This window comes from Podarcis filfolensis (genome assembly GCF_964270895.1).
Source record: "Podarcis filfolensis genome assembly, chromosome: 12".
Lineage (NCBI taxonomy): Eukaryota > Metazoa > Chordata > Lepidosauria > Squamata > Lacertidae > Podarcis > Podarcis filfolensis.
In genome coordinates, this window is record NC_139614.1 from 44,414,974 (window position 1) to 44,432,673 (window position 17,700).

At 44.7% G+C, this 17,700-nt stretch overlaps 1 protein-coding gene across 7 annotated transcripts in view; it reads left to right on the plus strand.

Moving 5' to 3' along the window:
* The first annotated feature begins 14,098 nt into the window (after positions 1–14,098).
* DIP2C (disco interacting protein 2 homolog C) overlaps positions 14,099–17,700 on the plus strand; it is a 290,921-nt gene continuing 287,319 nt past the window's right edge. For 4 of the 7 annotated variants that reach the window (XM_083579223.1, XM_083579224.1, XM_083579225.1 and 1 more), the window contains exon 1: positions 14,328–15,091. In XM_083579223.1, coding sequence (XP_083435349.1) covers positions 15,007–15,091 — 85 coding nt within the window. In that variant the 5' untranslated portion in view covers positions 14,328–15,006. Of the gene's footprint in view, positions 15,092–17,700 lie in introns of all 7 variants that reach the window. The other 3 variants (XM_083579228.1, XM_083579229.1, XM_083579226.1) reach the window with 2 other exon arrangements.

The following is a 17,700-nucleotide window of genomic DNA, read 5'->3' on the forward strand; positions in this document are numbered from 1 at the left end:
AGCTGTCATGCAGCAACACCTGGAAGGCTATAGGAACATAGGAAACGGCCCTCTATTGAGTCAGACTACTGGCCCATCAGGGACGCGGGTGGCGCTGTGGGTTAAACCACAGAGCCTAGGACTTGCCGATCAGAAGGTTGGTGGTTCGAATCCCCGCGACGGGGTGAGCTCCCGTTGTTCAGTCCCTGCTCCTACCAACCTAGCAGTTTGAAAGCACATCAAAGTGCAAGTAGATAAAAAGGTACCGCTCCGGCGGGAAGGTAAACGGCGTTTCCGTGCGCTGCTCTGGTTTGCCAGAAGCAGCTTAGTCATGCTGGCCACATGACCCGGAAGCTGTCTGTGGACAAACGCCGGCTCCCTCGGCCTATAGAGTGAGATGAGCGCGCAACCCCAGAGTCGGTCACGACTGGACCTAACGGTCAGGGGTACCTTTACCTTTTACTGGCCCATCTAGCTCAGCATTGTCCCTATACTCAATGGCATTGATTCTCCAAGGCTTCAGGCCATGGAAATTCCCATCCCTACCTGGAGATTCCAGGGACTGAACCTAGGACATTCTGCATACAAAGCGGAGGCTTCACCATAGAGCCACAGCCTTGTATATGTAGATGTCTCCCACCCCTGTTCTATATGAACTGGGCAAACATGAGGCTAAGCATGGCTATTTTGCTTGGTCCTAAAATGCCACGGCTTAGAATTGAGAAACCAGAATGTGCTTCAGACCTTTATAAAAGCTCTGAATAGAAAAAATGTGACATGTATCCTAGAAAGATAAGAACTCCAAGCCCCAGCATTTCTGAAGCATCTTTAAATGTCAGTTTGTTCTCGAGGTGCACCATGACAATCTGCCCTTTGAATTTAGATTTCTCATAATGTTCAAGTGCCGTGTCTGCAGTTTCAAGACCACTTAAAACAAAACAAAAAACCCAACAATACATTTTAACTCATCCCAAGTATTCTTGTTTTATTATTTCTGGGAAGTGAATCGAGATAAGATCAGGTCTTTTATTTCATATAAAATAAATAAATATCGTGAACAAAAGGTACTGTTTTTTTATTTGATAAGGGAGTCTTACTTCAACAACCTGTCTACCACATTATCACGCAAGGCTGGATTACTGTGATGTGTTATTTTATTTTATTTTAACATATTTTTTATTAAAGATTTCTGGGTTTATAAAAGTATGTGCAATGCCTCTTTTTCCAAGTTACATTTCCTACATATCAGCTTCATTTGTTGAGACATTAGTGTTACATTAGGAAGAAAAGGGGGAAAGAGGTGGAGGGGGGCATGGTGAGTGGGGGTGGGGACAGGTGGTGATATTTCTGTTCCACAAAAAAACAAGAATAAGCCCCAAATACCTGCACCTCCCCCCCTCAGAGGGAGGATGGGGAATCCCCAACATAGAAGCATATTACATCACCAACCAAGTATGCCACATAATCCCGTATATAGAAGATGAGGCAAAACAATGGCTACACCTGGAGAGGGACACAATTGAAAATAGCTGCACAATAGCATACCCATTCTTCCCAAACAAACTAAGGAAAATTCCCACAATGCTAAACAGGTTAACACAGATCATGCTTAAATCATGGAAAGCAGAAATAGGTGAACTGTCCCCAACCCCAACCCCACTAATTTGGAATTAATACATATGGAATTGCTTTTATACAGTGCTTTTTTCTGGGGGGTACGCAGGCGCATGCATACCCCTAAACATTTTGTGAATCTTTGTACTTTTGTCCATTTACTGTATTTATTTTTCCTGATTTGAACTATAAAATGGTGATTTTATTGAGTCAAAATGAATGTACACCTAAACATTTTTTTAAGAAAAGAAAGTACTGCTTTTATATAAAGAACTATCATTACAGTGGTACCTCGGGTACTTAATTCGTTCCGGGGGTCTGTTCTTAACCTGAAACTGTTCTTAACCTGAAGCACCACTTTAGCTAATGGGGCCTCCTGCTGCCGCTGCACTGCCGGAGTACGATTTCTGTACCTCATCCTGAGGTACCACTGTACATTGTTTTTACTGTATATATGGAATTGGGGTGTGTGTGTGTGTGTTTAAAGGCCAAATTTTTGAGGAGGGCTCATGTGGGAGGGGATTTAAAATCGCTGGAGAGAATTCAAGTTCTCCAGCTGTTAGGATTCAAGTCTCCTGCTGCAAGTAGCAAGTGCAGAGGTATGCGGAATGCAAATAGAGCATGATGTGCAGGTATCTATTGGAGGACCCTAACCTAACCTTATACCAATGAGTGTTCATGTGCTTACAGGTGGTGCTTCTCAGCATGTAGTTTCTCCCATTAGGACCCTAAGCTGACCTTATCCCTAAGTGTTTGGCATAACTTGATTAGGTTACAGCAGAGGTTTCCAAACTTTTCATGTTGGGGACACACTTTTTAGACACGCATCATTTTACGACACAGTAATTTGGTTTTGCTAGCAAACCGGAGCTCAAACCAACCCCACATGCCTACACACTACAGCTGACACACTAACGTGTCACGACACACAGCTTGGAAAGCTCTGGTTTAGAGGTAACGCAGTAGACAAGCACATTTGTGCATTTCTCATGCTGGTACATATGCCTGGTTAGGGTACCTTATTGACCGATGGAAACTGAGGTCAGCAAATACCAACTGCGTGCCTAAGGTTGTGTACATACACTATACCTTTAAATTACATTAATTCCCACAAAGAATTATGGGCAATGTAGTTTACTCCTCTCATAGTTATGGTTCCCAGCAACCCTTAACAAACTACAGTGCCTAGAAGTCTCAGGATGGGTAGGGTGAAGAAATGTGCTTCAGATGTGCTTCAAAGTTATAGTGGCAATCGCCAGTGCCTCGTCCCCAAACCCACCATTCCTAACAGAAGAGGCATGTCTCTGGAAGCACAGGGATGGAATCAGAGGCTCTGTGACATAACCAGCAATAAAGCACCCCTCCTTCTCCTCCTCCAACACCTAGGAGCCTCTGGAATTGACATTACCAGCCTTCCTAGTGCAAATTTCATCCGAATAAGTGATAGGAAATGCTATCTATTTGATGCATCCTTCGGGGATTAAAATCACATATAAAATATCCAATAACTCAACAATGCGCTCTTAAAAAGCATCCGTAAGTGCCATTTTCCCCAATTTTCTGCGGACGGTTCTAAAGGTCATTGAATAGGTCAATCGAAAAGCAAACCGAGGAGCTGAGACAAAAAAAAAAAAAAAAGAACTGGCAGAGGAGTCACAAAGCGAGTTCAAAGCGTGAGGGTGGAGAAGTGTCAACTATGATGAAACGATCAGCCTTTTTATGCATTGCCGTTCCCTTTTACTCTGTTCAAATGATGATACTGTAAATCCCGGCTCTTATAAAGCTCTCTAGCGGAGCTTTATTTTTCATGGCGCCAGAGAAAGCTCTGGGCAACTCTCGCATTAGGGGAAAGGGTTGTAGCTCAGTGGCAAGGCACCTGTTGCATGAGGAAGGTCGCAGGGTTCAGAACGTCATGGCATCACCAACTAGGACCGGTTGAGGCCACTGTCTGGAACCCCAATGAATGGCTGCCTGTCAGCGCAGTAACAATGCTGAGCTACATAGATGGGGCACGTGGTATGAATATAACAGAGCTTCCTGAATTATAGGATGCCATCTACACTGGCATCAAACATGTGACTACTAATGTATCGGCTGTTTTGTTCTGTAGGCATATATTAAAGATGCTGAACAAAAATAACAGCATAAACGAATTAAAACACTACTAAGACAGTTTAAAATGGAAAGACTGGAACGATTAACCACAGCGGCATAATCATAATTCAACATATGAAGTGCTCAATCAATAGCATGTTATTGCATTTCTGTCTGTTTTCTAAGAAGGCAACCTATTGGTATTACTCACATTTTGTAAATGATACCTTGCTGGATGTGACTGTCTCTGAGCTGGGGCCTTCTCCTTCAATTTTTTTTTTTTTTTTGCTGACTTTTAAAGCAATTCTGTTAGCAGTCACAGGTGTTGACATGTATGTGTGCATGCGTGCACACACGCAGACACAAGTATATTGTCATGGGGTGTACCTACCCAATAAGCTTGCAGTGGGTTAATGCCAGTTATGTTTTTATGTTTTCATGACTTTCCTTCCTTCAGAAATACTAGAATTTCTCCCTGCTACATTGAATATGGGTATTGGGCGGGGGGGGGAGGAAGATTTACATGGATGGTCTCCTCATATGATTCTTGTGTACTTCTCTCTGCTTGAAATTATCAGTGTCTATTTCTCTTTTTTCTTGAGATGGCATATTTTTATCATTTTATTTATTTAAGCATTTCTTGCTAATAGCAGCAACAGGATTTGTAGTTTGGTGAGGATGCTGAAGTTTATCATTTTATGTTTATTTATGGCATTTATATAGCACCCAATTAACCATCTCCTCTGTCCCCCCTTCTTCATGGAACTACAATTCCCAACGAATGAAATAATGACTATGAGGACACTTTAAGCATGTGGTGCAAATATGCCGCTGACACCCGTCATCATCAGAAGGGAAGATTAAAGGATGTATAAAATCCAGCATCTGTAGATGGTGTGGTTTGTTGTTTCCAGCAGGGGGCTGTCTGGGACAGTCATCCATTTGGCCAACTGGAGCTTCTTAATGCGCAGTGCAAGAAGCTGGTCCAAGGAAAACACAGATCTCTTACAGGTTGGTGTATTTCGTTCCCTGGGATAGCCATGGAAATAACAAGTATCCACGGGCCCCTTATACACAACTCTGTTTTGACAGAGACTATAATAGCCATTATGCCTCCACAGGGACGATTCACCCCTGTCAAGAATGCTTTGCATTACAAAGCACCCCACCTGAGTTAATCACTCCTAGGCTACTATGAGGCTCCTAAACACACCATATACTATTTCAGATTTGGGACATCATCCAGAGAGCTGCATGGTTAGCCTTCCGCATGCAGAGGGCCTTCTTTGATTCATTTATTTTCCAAACAGAAGCCCAGATAACAAGCTGCGCTTGGACGTACGGTGTGGAGTGCTGGAATTTCAGGCGCTGTGTGGATACACACGATCCTTGCGTGTGCCAAGGGGGCCTTTTTGGACCGGGATCTGTGTGCCCCCGCAGAAACCTTGAAGACTATTCCAGCACCCTTTTAGTTATGGTCTTAACTGAAACTTGGTTTTGCTCTGTGCTTATGCACCGGGCTGACTCTGTCTGTGGAAGAGAGGCTCTTGTTCTGTTACGTTATCACCTATGCAGTGCCAGTTCAGTGGAAAGAGACTTTGCATTGCCCTTGATGGTTATATACATTGTTGCCATCCTATTAAAAGTAATGGACCTAACTAAACAGATGGCTCTGGCCTTGGAACGCACGAGAAGGGAATATCATGGGGGTGGTAAGCCAGAGTGTAATTGAACCAAACTATATGGCATGCAAACAAAACAAGGAGGTTAGACATTAAAATCCTGTTTATACCTGAGGCTGCTGAGGACAGGATCCTACTAGACCACTTTGAAGTGGGGTCAAAGGGCATTAATCACCAGGCACTTTCTGTCCGTCTTTCCTTTTTAAAAAAGGAACGACCAGTGCTCAAATATAGATTATGTGACAATAACAACAAAAACCTACATAAAGAACTGATTACATTCCTCCTGGTTGCAGCTTGACAACTGAGTGCTCAAAATGGGAAAGGTTTATGGTAGATAATCTGTGGTTGTCTGTTTGGATACAAAATGCTTGGACTGTAACAGAAAAGCTTACCAAGCAGGTGAAAGCAATGAATGGAGAACAATCCTAAAAAAGATGGCACACCTTTATAACCTGAGTATCAGAAAGTAATTCAGACGTTAATCCTCCACCAACGCATGTTCAAATTGTGGCAGGGTGTATTTGGCTAACCTCTGTACTTTACTCTCAGTGTGCTTTTTTTATTTTTATTGCAGCTGTAATGATATCTGGCCCTTTTTAGTGGTAAAATATAGTTGCTAAGATCCAGTATTGTTTAACTGTTTCATGTGACCAGTTACAGATAGGTAGCCGTGTTGGTCTGCCATAGTCAAAACAAAAAAATTTTTTTTCCTTCCAGTAGCACCTTAAAGACCAACTAAGTTAGTTCTTGGTATGAGCTTTCGTGTGCATGCACACTTCTTCAGACACTTCTTCAGGTATCTGAAGAAGTGTGCATGCACACGAAAGCTCATACCAAGAACCAACTTAGTTGGTCTTTAAGGTGCTACTGGAAGGAAAAAATTTTTTTTTGTTTCATGTGAGGCTCTTTGGGCTTATGCTTCACAAACAGCAGGTCATTCTTCCCATGACACAAGGCAATCAGACTTTGAAACTGTAGTAGTTTTACAAAAGCAGTTTCTCGTATGATGTGCACTAGACAGTGTAGGTAGCTATGCAAAGAAAATATGAGTTTTTAAATTCCATATCAGCATGCACAAGTCGATCTTTGGATCCTGGCCACTGGCTTTGATTGTTAGGTTCCAGTAAACACAGTGAGAGCTTTTTAAAATTTCATTTGAGCCTGCCCTTTTAGGCACGTGCCTCTTCTAAAAGCTGGAGGCACCATTTTACAACACACTTGCTGGTTTGCTTTGCAGGCCCTGAGAATGCCATCAAGCCTTTTGCATCCTTGAAGCCTCCAGCTTCCAAAGCACAGAGATAATAACAGTTTTCAGAGTGGTGTGAAGACTAATTATTGTGTGAAACCCTTTGAAGATAAGGAACACTTAAGAGCTAAGCATCCTTAAATTGTAATCCGGCAAATATGTAAAGGGTCATTACCTGCATTTACATTGTATTCAAAATTTCCCCCTTAAAAAAAAGATAAAGAGATAAGGAAGGAGCTGCCTTGCGGAGACATTTTGAACAAGATATGTGTATATCTCATCGCATGCGTGCTGTTGTTTGAACCCCTATATACAGCATTTCTTTTTATAGCCCCAAGCCTTATCCCCATGCTTACTTTCTGAAGTGCAGCCATAAATAAATCCATATGGCTGCTGTTGTTTTGCTCATGGGAGCACACCCATAAGTCACTGACATCATAACAAAAGTCAGACATACATGTGCTGAACAGTGCCTGACATTCTTCACATATCTGCCTCTAATTTGAGAGCAGACATGGGAGTAAGTACTATTGATGTTTTTGCCTTGTTATGTCAAAGTGAAGGTTTGGTTCTCTCTCTAGGTTTTGATTAGAACCTTGTCATTGACGGTGGACAATATCTACAGGAAATAATAATAATAATAACAACAACAACAACAACAACAACAACAACAACAACAACAACAACAACAACAATTTATTTATACCCCGCCCATCTGGCTGAGTTTCCCCAGCCACTCTGGGCGGCTCCCAATCAAGTGTTAAAAACAGTACAGTATTAAATATTAAAAACTTCCCTGAGCAGGGCTGCCTTAAGATATCTTTTAAAGATAGGATAGCTGCTTATTTCCTTCACATCTGAAGGGAGGGTGTTCCACAGGGCAGGTGCCACTACCAAGAAGGCCCTCTGTTTGGTTCCCTGTAACCTCACTTCTTGCAATGAGGGAACCGCCAGAAGGCCCTCGGCGCTGGATCTCAGTGTCTGGGCTGAACGATGGGGGTGGAGACGCTTCTTCAGGTATACAGGACCGAGGCCATTTAGGGCTTTAAAGGTCAGGCAAAGAGAGTCGTTTGGCTAAAGCAAGGATAGGGGACCTGTGACCCATAGATGTAATTGGACTTCCGTCAGCCCCAGTGATGAAAGGCAAATGGTGTGTATGTTTGTGTCATGTGAGTTGTCAGGGCCGGCCCACTCATGAGGCAAGGTGTCTACCTCGCGCAGCAGGATCCACAGGGACAGCAGTTCTGGTCTACAAGGAAGGCATCAACCTCTGCTGCTGCCACCGTGGCTGTGACAGCTGCAGCACACTCCTTGGAGGCTAGATCTACTGCTTCCTCAACAGCCCCTTCCTACCTCTCAGCAACCAGAAACATCATAACCAGATACTGGAGAGACCTGTCAGGAGTAAGCATGGACCAATGGTACCAAATAGTATGGGAAACAGCCCTACTAGAAAAATTAACCAATAAACTGAAACTGACACGGGGACAAATAGAAGAAGATGCCTTCCCCCCGGTATGGCTCCCTTTTATAACATACACAGCCCAACAAGAAAACAACAAGAATCCACCAACAGCATACGAATCAATATGGCTAACCTGATTCAAAAACACCTACCCGCCCCACTCAGACATGAAAACAGAGTCCACCACAGCCAATCACAAACAAGGAACTGCACCCTAGCCCAACCCCAATTTCTCTCACCACCAAAGGAACACAAGTGAATAGCAAAGAGAACCTTCACAAATGATGTGTGGTGTAGTGGTTAAGAGCAGTGGACTCGTAATCTGGGGAACTGGGTTTGCTTCCCCACTCCTCCACATGCAGCTGCTGGGTGACCTTGGGCCCAGTGGCGTAGCGTGGGGGGTGCAGGGGGGGCCGGCCGCACCGGGCGCAACATCTGGGGTTAGGGCAAATCCACAGGTTAGGGGGCGCAAATCCACGGGTTAGGGGGCGCAAATCCACGGGTTAGGGGGCGCAAATTACTTGCCTTGCCCCGGGTGCTGACAACCCACGCTACGCCACTGCTTGGGCCAGTCACACTTCTTTGAAGTCTCTCAGCCCCACTCACTCACAGAGTGTTTGTTGTGGGGGAGGAAGGGAAAGGAGAATGTTAGCCGCTTTGAGACTCCTTCGGGTAGTGATAAAGCGGGATATCAAATCCAAACTCCTCCTCTTCTTCTTCTGACACAAAACCCCACACATACATTAAGCAAAATAGAAACATCGCCTCCCAACCCCCACATAGCCCCCTCCACCTCTTCCCCCCTTTTCTTCCTAATGTAACCCTAATGTCTCAACAAATGAAACTGACCTATGGAAAATGTAACTTGAAAAAAGACACATTGCGCATACCTTTGTAAACCAAGAAAACTTTAATAAAAATATTAAAAAACAACAACAGCCCCTTCCTACCCTTGTTCCCGATGTAGAGCTTTAACCCCCCCAATTCCTGATGTATAACTTCACTCACCCCTTCTTCACCCTCGTGGTGCCATTTTGTGGTTCCCCTCAGGTGCCAAAATGTCTTGGGCCGGCGCTGGGACTTGTAGTCAAGCAACATATGGAGGGCCATAGATTCCTCATCCCTGCAACTTGCTCAGCCTTTATCACAGAATCATAGAGCTGGAAGGGACCGCGAGGGTCATCTAGTCCAACCCCCTGCAATGTCGGAATCCTTTTGCCCAATGCTTGAACCCATGGCCCTGAGATTAAGAGTCTCATGCTGTACCGACTGAGGTGTCCTTCACATAAAATCACATGCAAGGCCACATAACAAGCCCCTAGGAATCCTTAATGCTCTGTAAGAGGCATTTTGCAATTGTAATAACATTTAGCCCTTTTCTATGGTAGCTTCTTCTTTCCAATACACCCTTCAGCCTTTTTCTTTGTGGTTCTCAGTCTATATGTTTGCAATTTAGCATGGAGAGCTACGATTCAAATCCAAAACCCAACTCCTACCTTTGGGTGTACAGAGCTTGGCACACAGTTCCTTGAATCCCACCCTATGATTTTCACCATAGTTGTGGCCTGTAGCTGTGTTTGTGTAGGAAATGACTCCTATAGTCAATCCCCGGCCTTTCCTGAATATTTTGCCTTTTCCCACAAATTCTGCATTGTATGTTATCCAGTTGCTTCTACATCTCACCCAGTACCCTGTTGAGGATTACAGTGGTACCTCTGGTTACATACGCTTCAGGTTACATAAGCTTCAGGTTACACACTCCGCTAACCCAGAAATAGTGCTTCAGGTTAAGAACTTTGCTTCAGGATGAGAACAGAAATCGTGCTCCAGCGGTGCGGCGGTAGCAGGAGGCCTCATTAGCTAAAGTGGTGCTTCAGGTTAAGAACAGTTTCAGGTTAAGTACGGACCTCCGGAACGAATTAAGTACTTAACCTGAGGTACCACTCTATAAAGAAGAGTGGTTGCACTAGCTTTCAGATGTTATGTATTTCAGGGTTGTATAAAATGACACAGGAATTGTATGGGGGGGAGCAGGAAACCTCTGGTCAAACAGGTTTTGCAAAGTGTACCCCCCCCCTGCCCCTGGCCCTACAAGTTCACAGCTGAGATCATAGTGCAGTGTATCTCAAGGTGGGGCCAGCCAATAGGTTTCTCTCTCTCTCTCTCTCTCTCTCTCTCTCTCTCTCTCTCTCTGTGCTTTGTGTAATATGGTTTGTAGGAAGACTTGCTTTCCCATAATGTACAGACATTTATTTTGTTCCACTGCCAGCTCTGGTCAAACAGGTTTTTAAGTTTTTTTATTTTATTTTTTAATAGTACAGAAACTGGTAAAACCTGTTTAAGAGGAGGTGAAAGTTGACATGAGTGTGCACACCTTAATGGATGGAGAGAGCTATGTTAGGCCTACAGTGTTAGGATAATGTTCTGCAAATTAAAACAACAATAACAATAGCAACTGAGCTGGTTGCACAGCAAGGGAGCACACAGGCAAAAGAATAAAAATAACACACCAAAATTATTTATTTATTTAACAGCATTTCTAAGTTGCTTAATTTTTTTAAAATCTGCATGATGTACAACAGATTCAAATATACACAAAAAACATCAGTATAAAGTTACTGAGAAAAAAACAACCAGAACCATAAATTCCAAGAATAGGATGCAGCATTGTAAGATACAAAGGTACAGGGCCCAACGTTAACTATCAGGGAAAGCCTGAGAAGAAAGGTATGTTTTCAGAATATGCCTTAAAACATATGACTGAAGGTGCTTCTCACATTGCAGAGGAAAGCGCATTTCAAAATACAGTGGTACCTCAGGTTACATACGCTTCAGGTTACATATGCTTCAGGTTACAGACTCCACTAACCCAGAAATAGTGCTTCAGGTTAAGAACTTTGCTTCAGGATAAGAACAGAAATCGGGCTCCGGCTGCGCGGCAGCAGCAGGAGGCCCCATTAGCTAAAGTGGTGCTTCAGGTTAAGAACAGTTTCAGGTAAAGTACGGACCTCCGGAATGAATTAAGTACTTAACCCGAGGTACCACTGTACAGAGGCAGCAGGATAAAACGCCTTTTTTCTGAGTCCCCACCATATGATAATCTGCAGCATGGCACTGCCACAACCTCCCAAGCTGATCTCAATGATTTAACAGATACAGTGTTACCTCGGGTAAAGACGCTTCAGGTTACAGACTCCGCTAACCCAGAAATAGTACCTTGGGTTAAGAACTTTATCTCAGGATGAGAACAGAAATCATGTGGTGGCGGCACGGAGACAGTGGTACCTCAGGTTAAGAACAGTTTCAGGTTACGAACGGACCTCCGGAACGAATTAAGTTCTTAACCCGAGGTACCACTGAATATACATGGGAAGCCAGTCTTTTAGGTAAGCTGGTCATATATCAACAACCAAGTTTTGATGGTGCATTGGTAGCTCATCGGCAGCCGATATACAATGTCCATAAGATTGTAGGGCAGTATGTGTGAGTCATGGGGAGTGGTGGACAAGGGTTTGCACTGCTCTTCATAACATGAAACAAACAAACACGCACAAAAGATGGGTTGAGTGGGTGCAAGAAAACCCACAGAGTCATTCATATATGTATATGTATATGTATATGTATATGTATATGTATATGTATATATATGTTACTGTTTAGTTTCCAGCACAATTAAAATGGCTGCTTTCTAAACGTTTCAAGTAATACTGTACTTTTCCACTTATAAGACGCCCCCATGTATAAGACGTCCCCTATTTTTGGGGACTGGAATTTCAAAAAATGGGGGGAAATGGCAAAAAGTTGTTGAGCTTTTTTTGGGGAAGGATTGCCCTCTCCAGCAGAAGCTGCCAATCGCCCGCCCAATTGCCACAGTGTTGGCCAAACAACACCACCCATTGACACAGCAACCAATAACATGCACAATAGCCACTGACAACCATGGCAGCAACCAATCAAACATTCCCCCTTTGCACTACCCATGTATAAGATGACCCCTGTTTTTAAGAGGGGGAAATATAGTCTTATACATGGAAAAGTATGGTAAATGGTCTGGGCCTTACACATGAGAAGGAATGTATGGGATGCCTCCTCCCATATGTGCCCTAAAATCTTCTGGGGCAGCCTTGCTTTTGGTCTTCCCATTGCCTGAAATCCAACATGTCGACTTGCTTGAGAGCCTCCTTAGTGGTTAGGCCTTCCTTACGGAAGCCCTTGTTGAAGGAGCCTCACAGTAAAGATGGGGAACCTGACATCCAAGGGCCAAATGTGGCCCTTCAGTCTTCACTATCTGGCACTTGAGGCTCTTCCTAGGCAACACCCCATTCCTTGGCCCTACTCTGCACCCTCCTTGAGTCTGGTACCTACCCCCATCCCGGCTAGAATGCAACTGTTAATTCTTCTTGCTTAACTCAATGGCATGTGGGCTTTTGTGTGGCTGGAGGACTGCAGTCTATTAGGCAGAGTCACACCTGCAGTTCCACCTACTTTTGCCTCTGGTCCTGCCTGCTACTGGCATGTGGCCCCCAGAAGGTTGCCCAGAAGGGAATGTGGCCCCTGGGCTAAAATAAATAAATAAAAGGTTTTCCACTGGATAATGAAGGCCTTTCTCTTTAGCGTGAGCATGGTTCCTTTGGGAGGAAATTTAGAACGGGATTAAAACTGGTTATGCAGTATTATTTTAATGGTTTGTGCTGCAGTATTAGGACAGGATCCAGAGAGATCCTTGTGTACAAAAAAGGCAACTCCTTTTGTGTAAGAATAGGAATATTCTGTTATTTGCAGATTCCTCCTCCCAAGTTTCATGTCCCCACCCTAGTATATAAATTGAAATAATAATAATAATAATAATAATAATAATAATAATAATAATAATAATACAGTGGTACCTCGGGTTACATATGCTTCAGGTTACAGACGCTTCAGGTTACAGACTCTGCTAACCCAGAAATATTACCTTGGGTTAAGAACTTTACCTCAGGATAAGAACAGAAATCATGCTCTGGCAGGCCAGTGGCAGCAAGAGGCCCCATTAGCTAAAATGGTGCTTCAGGTTAAGAACAGTTTCAGGTTAAGAACGGACCTCTGGAACGAATTAAGTACTTAACCCGATGTACCACTGTAATAATAATGTAGTCTGTTTTGGAGGATGTCCTCAGGGACTTTTCAGGGAAGACATATCGACCAGGGGATACATTGGGAAGGCAGGAAAAGCCCCACTGTGTGAGTGGAACTTGACTGGCTGTTCTGTGGATCCTGTGTCTTGTGTGTGTGTTGTTGATTATTTCTATAGAGACATTTTGATGCTTGAAAGGAATAAAACCTAAGTGGCAACCTTTTTGGTTAAAAAATACGAGAAACTATTAAATAATTGAATGGATATAATAAATAACTGACCACTTGCTGGCCTTTAATGAGACCAGGTCTTATCCCTGGTGTGGCACACCTCACTAGTGGTTTTTTTAAATTTGATTTTTACTTTTTCTAACCATGGCCATTTTGTGGTCAAGGCTGAATTTTTACTATATATATTTTTCAACCAATGGCCATATCATTATTTCCTATACCCTATGCTAGAACTGTTTCCGACTTGTAAACCATTTTGTGGAGGGATTTAACCAGCCGGCTATACAATTGAGAAAGAAACAGTTCCGGCCCTAACGTTAGGTAGTGTGTGAAGTGGCTACCTCAGGCAGCTTACTTTGGGGTGGCCGTGAACAGGCAGAAAATAATGTATTTTTAATTTTTATTGCCCCAAAGGAGGATGTGAGCCACTTCTGCTGCCCTGGGTGCCCAAAAGAACCTCTTGTGCCCAGGGATGCCAAGTTGAACAAAACCTATTTGATTGAATAAAAAACATTTTATTGGGGGAGGCTGAAGGGACCTTGGTCCCCTAGGAGTTGCCCTAATATATATATTAAAGGCTTTTTCTGTTGTTGTTTGTTTGTTTGTTGTTGTTGTTTTTGGATTTCATGCTCTTTATTCAGCTCATAGTGGTGAGGAGGAATCGTTGCTGTTGTTTGTTCCTTCTCCACCCGCTGCCTCTGCCCTCACAAGAACCGACCCTGCTGCGCGCGCGGGAAACAGCTCCCAGCTGGCGCAGCGCCGGGCGCCTCAGGAGCGCGCGCGGGCTTCCCTGGAGGGGCTCGGTGCTCCCGCGCTCCCTCTAGGGGACAGCTGCGCCCAGGCGGGTCACGTGCGCGGGTGACAGAAGCAGAAGCGGCGGCTTTCGGCAGCGGCTCCGCAGTTTCCAGCCGCCGCCGCCGAAAAAGCAGCCGCAGCAGCAGCAGCGGCCGGGGTGGAGCGAGCGAGGGAGGCGAGCGGGAGAGAGCGCTGCGCCCTGGCGCGCTGTGCGTGAGTCTGTGGCGAGCTTGCAGCGGGCCCGCTCAGCTCCATGCGAAAGGATTGCGAGGGGGAAAGAGGAGGAGGAGGAGGAAGGAGAAGAGGAGGAGGAGGCAGCAGCAGCAGCAACAGCAGCCATGGCGGGGCTCCACTGAAGGCAGCAGCAGCAGCAGCAGCAGCAGGCGGCGAGGGAGGAGAGGGGAAATCTCTGCGTTCCCTCCACCTCATCCCTGCCTGAGCTGGGCTGGGCTCTGCGTGGATTCCTCGCTTTATGCCCCGCTGAGACCGCCGGAGAGGACCCGGGGCCCCCGACGCCGCCACCCCAGCGCGCGGGGGGGAGGGTTGGGTGCTTTTGTTTTTAATTTGCCGCCCTCCCTTTCCATTCCGCCGCCCCCCCCCGCAAGTCGTCGTCGTCCTCCTCCTCCTCGATTGCCTGTGTTGTGTGTGCGTGTGTGTCCCTCTCTCTGTCGGTGTGTATTGCAAACAAAGAGCCAGACCCACATCCGCGCAGCAGCGCGGGGGGAGAGAGAAAGGAGGAGAAGGAGCCACAGCCGAGAGCCAGAGGAGATCTCCTTGGATCGAGTATGGCGGATCGCAGCCTGGAGAGCCTCCCTCTGCCGCTGGAAGTGAGAGCCCGCCTGGCTGAGCTGGAGCTGGAATTATCGGAAGGTAAGGGCACCCAAAAAATAAAATAATGCACATTGTGGTATTTTTTTTTTTAAGCCATTTCTCCCTCGCCCTCCGCGGTGTCTCCCCCGTGCGCAGCTGAGCCTCAGCATCCAAAGTGCTGGGAGGATGTAGGTGGAGAGGGGAACATCCATTCCTCTGGGGAATTGAAGGTGGTGTTGGTGGTGGGGGGGGGGGGAAGAGATCTGAGGAGGAAAGGAAGGTAGGGTGGGGTGTGCAAGGTTAGGAGTGTGGTGTGTGTGTGGGAGCGTGAGCGAGCGAGCAACTGGCGGCATCTGAAATGATCTCTGGAAGGTTGATTTGTCCCCTCTGCAGTGTGTAACCTTTCGCCTCCAGCTCGTCTCGCCATCCCTTGTGTGTGTGTGTGTGGATGTGGCATGTTGTAATTGTTTCCTGTGGGTGTCAGTTTCTCCTCGTATGTGTGTGACATAGCCTAAGAAATGGTGTACGTGTGTGTGTGTGTGTGTGTGTGTGTGTGAAAAAAACATCCCTGCTGAGATTCCTCCACCTCCCCCCTTCTTTCTCCTTGAAGCTTTTGGCCCCAAAAGGGGAGGGAGGATGAGAAAGAGATTGCTACGTTTATTTCTCCTGCTTTTTAGTTTCTTAGGAAACTGGTTATTAATGTCATTTTGCTGAGGGGGTGGGGAAGAGCCCATTGATTCTTGATGGCGCCTGTTGTCTTCTTCTCCTTCTCCTCCTCCTCCTCTGGTACCATTTGGGCTGGCTGTGTATAAATATATAGGTTGTGTTCGGCTGGTGATAAAAAAAACACACCACCCATCTCCTCCTTTCTAGCTATTCTGCTATTCTTCCTGCCACAGTGCTGGGAGAGATAGGGGAATGAGGCTTTTTTGGCAGGAAGATCTGCCTCTCCAATGTTGCTTGCATGCTTTATTACGGAGGATGGAAAAATCTTTAGGGCTGGGCTTGCAAGGACTCTCTCAGCCTGCCAAGAGAATACAGTTTTACTAAAAAAGAAAAGGACAAAAACACCTTCCCCCACCTACCATATATGTTGGTGCAAATGCTATTTGAACACATCCAGTGACATAATGCAAAGCCCATGTGTGAGATTCGCTATTTAATCAAGTTTCAGATATGAATAATAAGTGTTCCTTTATTACTTGTTTTTACCAACAGATTATTTTGCTTATTTCTGAAACTGAGTAACAGAGGGGCTTTTCGTTTTGTTTTTAGGCTTTTGCATAATTTAATTTTCTTGGTTTTTATTGAAGAGAGTGCAATTGTTCTACAGTTTGGTCCATTCTGATGCTCCAGGAAGTTTAAAAAAGGGCATTATGCAATTTTCCTACGGTTGTTTTCTTATTCTTTGGATAATAAATACTGAAAAGGGATGGCATTTTAGGTATGCGTTTTGGAACCCCTGCATTTGTTGCTGACTTGGAATGTGTGCGTTCAGAAACCACACACATTTCCAGTAAGATTTCATGTGGTTCCATATTTCTCAGGCATAAGTCAGAATACATCTCTCCTGCTGGCTGTTCAAGTGCTTGAGAAAGGAATTCTGCTAACTCTTGGTGAATATGGTGTTTTGTTTCGTTTTGGAAAAAGGCTGCTCTTTTTTATTTTTTGAAGGTTAATAGAAAAAATGGTTGAAATACAAGGGGGTGGGGTCCCCAGTATGTCCCGAATTGGGGACTGGAATAGTTCAAAACGTGGAATGTGTTTTCTCTTCTTCCATTCCCAGTCATCGTCCCCTCTGTGTGTGTAACGGTTTTATGAGGGCTTCTAGCCAGAAAGTAAAACTGCACTCAGACCATTTCCATCAGCAGGGAGGAGCTGGTGTTGACATTGTATTTTTCTTTTAACACTTTCTGAGGGAGGAGAGGACTCAAGGACCAAATCGCTGGGGTTGCTAGCCTTCTTTACATGCCTTTATACTGACGGTGCCTTTTGCCAGTTCTGCAAAAACCTCAACTGTAGCAAGGGTTAAAGCAATATTGACTTATTCAAGCTTTCTGCACATCGATTTGGCGTTTTCTAAGCTAACAGGGAGAGGCTGGAAGATTGCTACAGTATGTTGAATGTACCACCCTTATGCACAGAAGACTGTGTCAATGTACAGAAGCATGCTGTTAATAGTGGTAACGTTTCAGCACACATTTAACGCATCAGACTTGTAGATCCAGTGCAGAATCCCTCAAAAATAATAAAAGTGCAGGTTGAGGCAGAGAACAGATGGCTAATGTGTGGAACTCGCCTCCAATGTATATTGACTAAGTGGGATGTGATTAGCAACTTAGACACATAGATGGATCAAGTTCATTCTTGATGTGGTTGTGCAGTCTTATGCATGCTTGCTCAGGAGTAAAGCCTACTATGTTAAATAGGGCCTACTCCCAGGTCAGTAAACATACATAAGATTTCAGCGAAAGTATGCTTATTTCAGAGTGTTTGATGCTGCTATGAAATCAGTCAACACACACACACACACACACACACACTTTTTTTTTGATTTCATATGCAGACTGACAAATTTGATTACTGTAGTTTGGATTATTTTAAAGAAAATGTTTATCGAGCCAATATTGAAAATCTACAGTGAATCTGCCATTCATTTATGAGTTGCA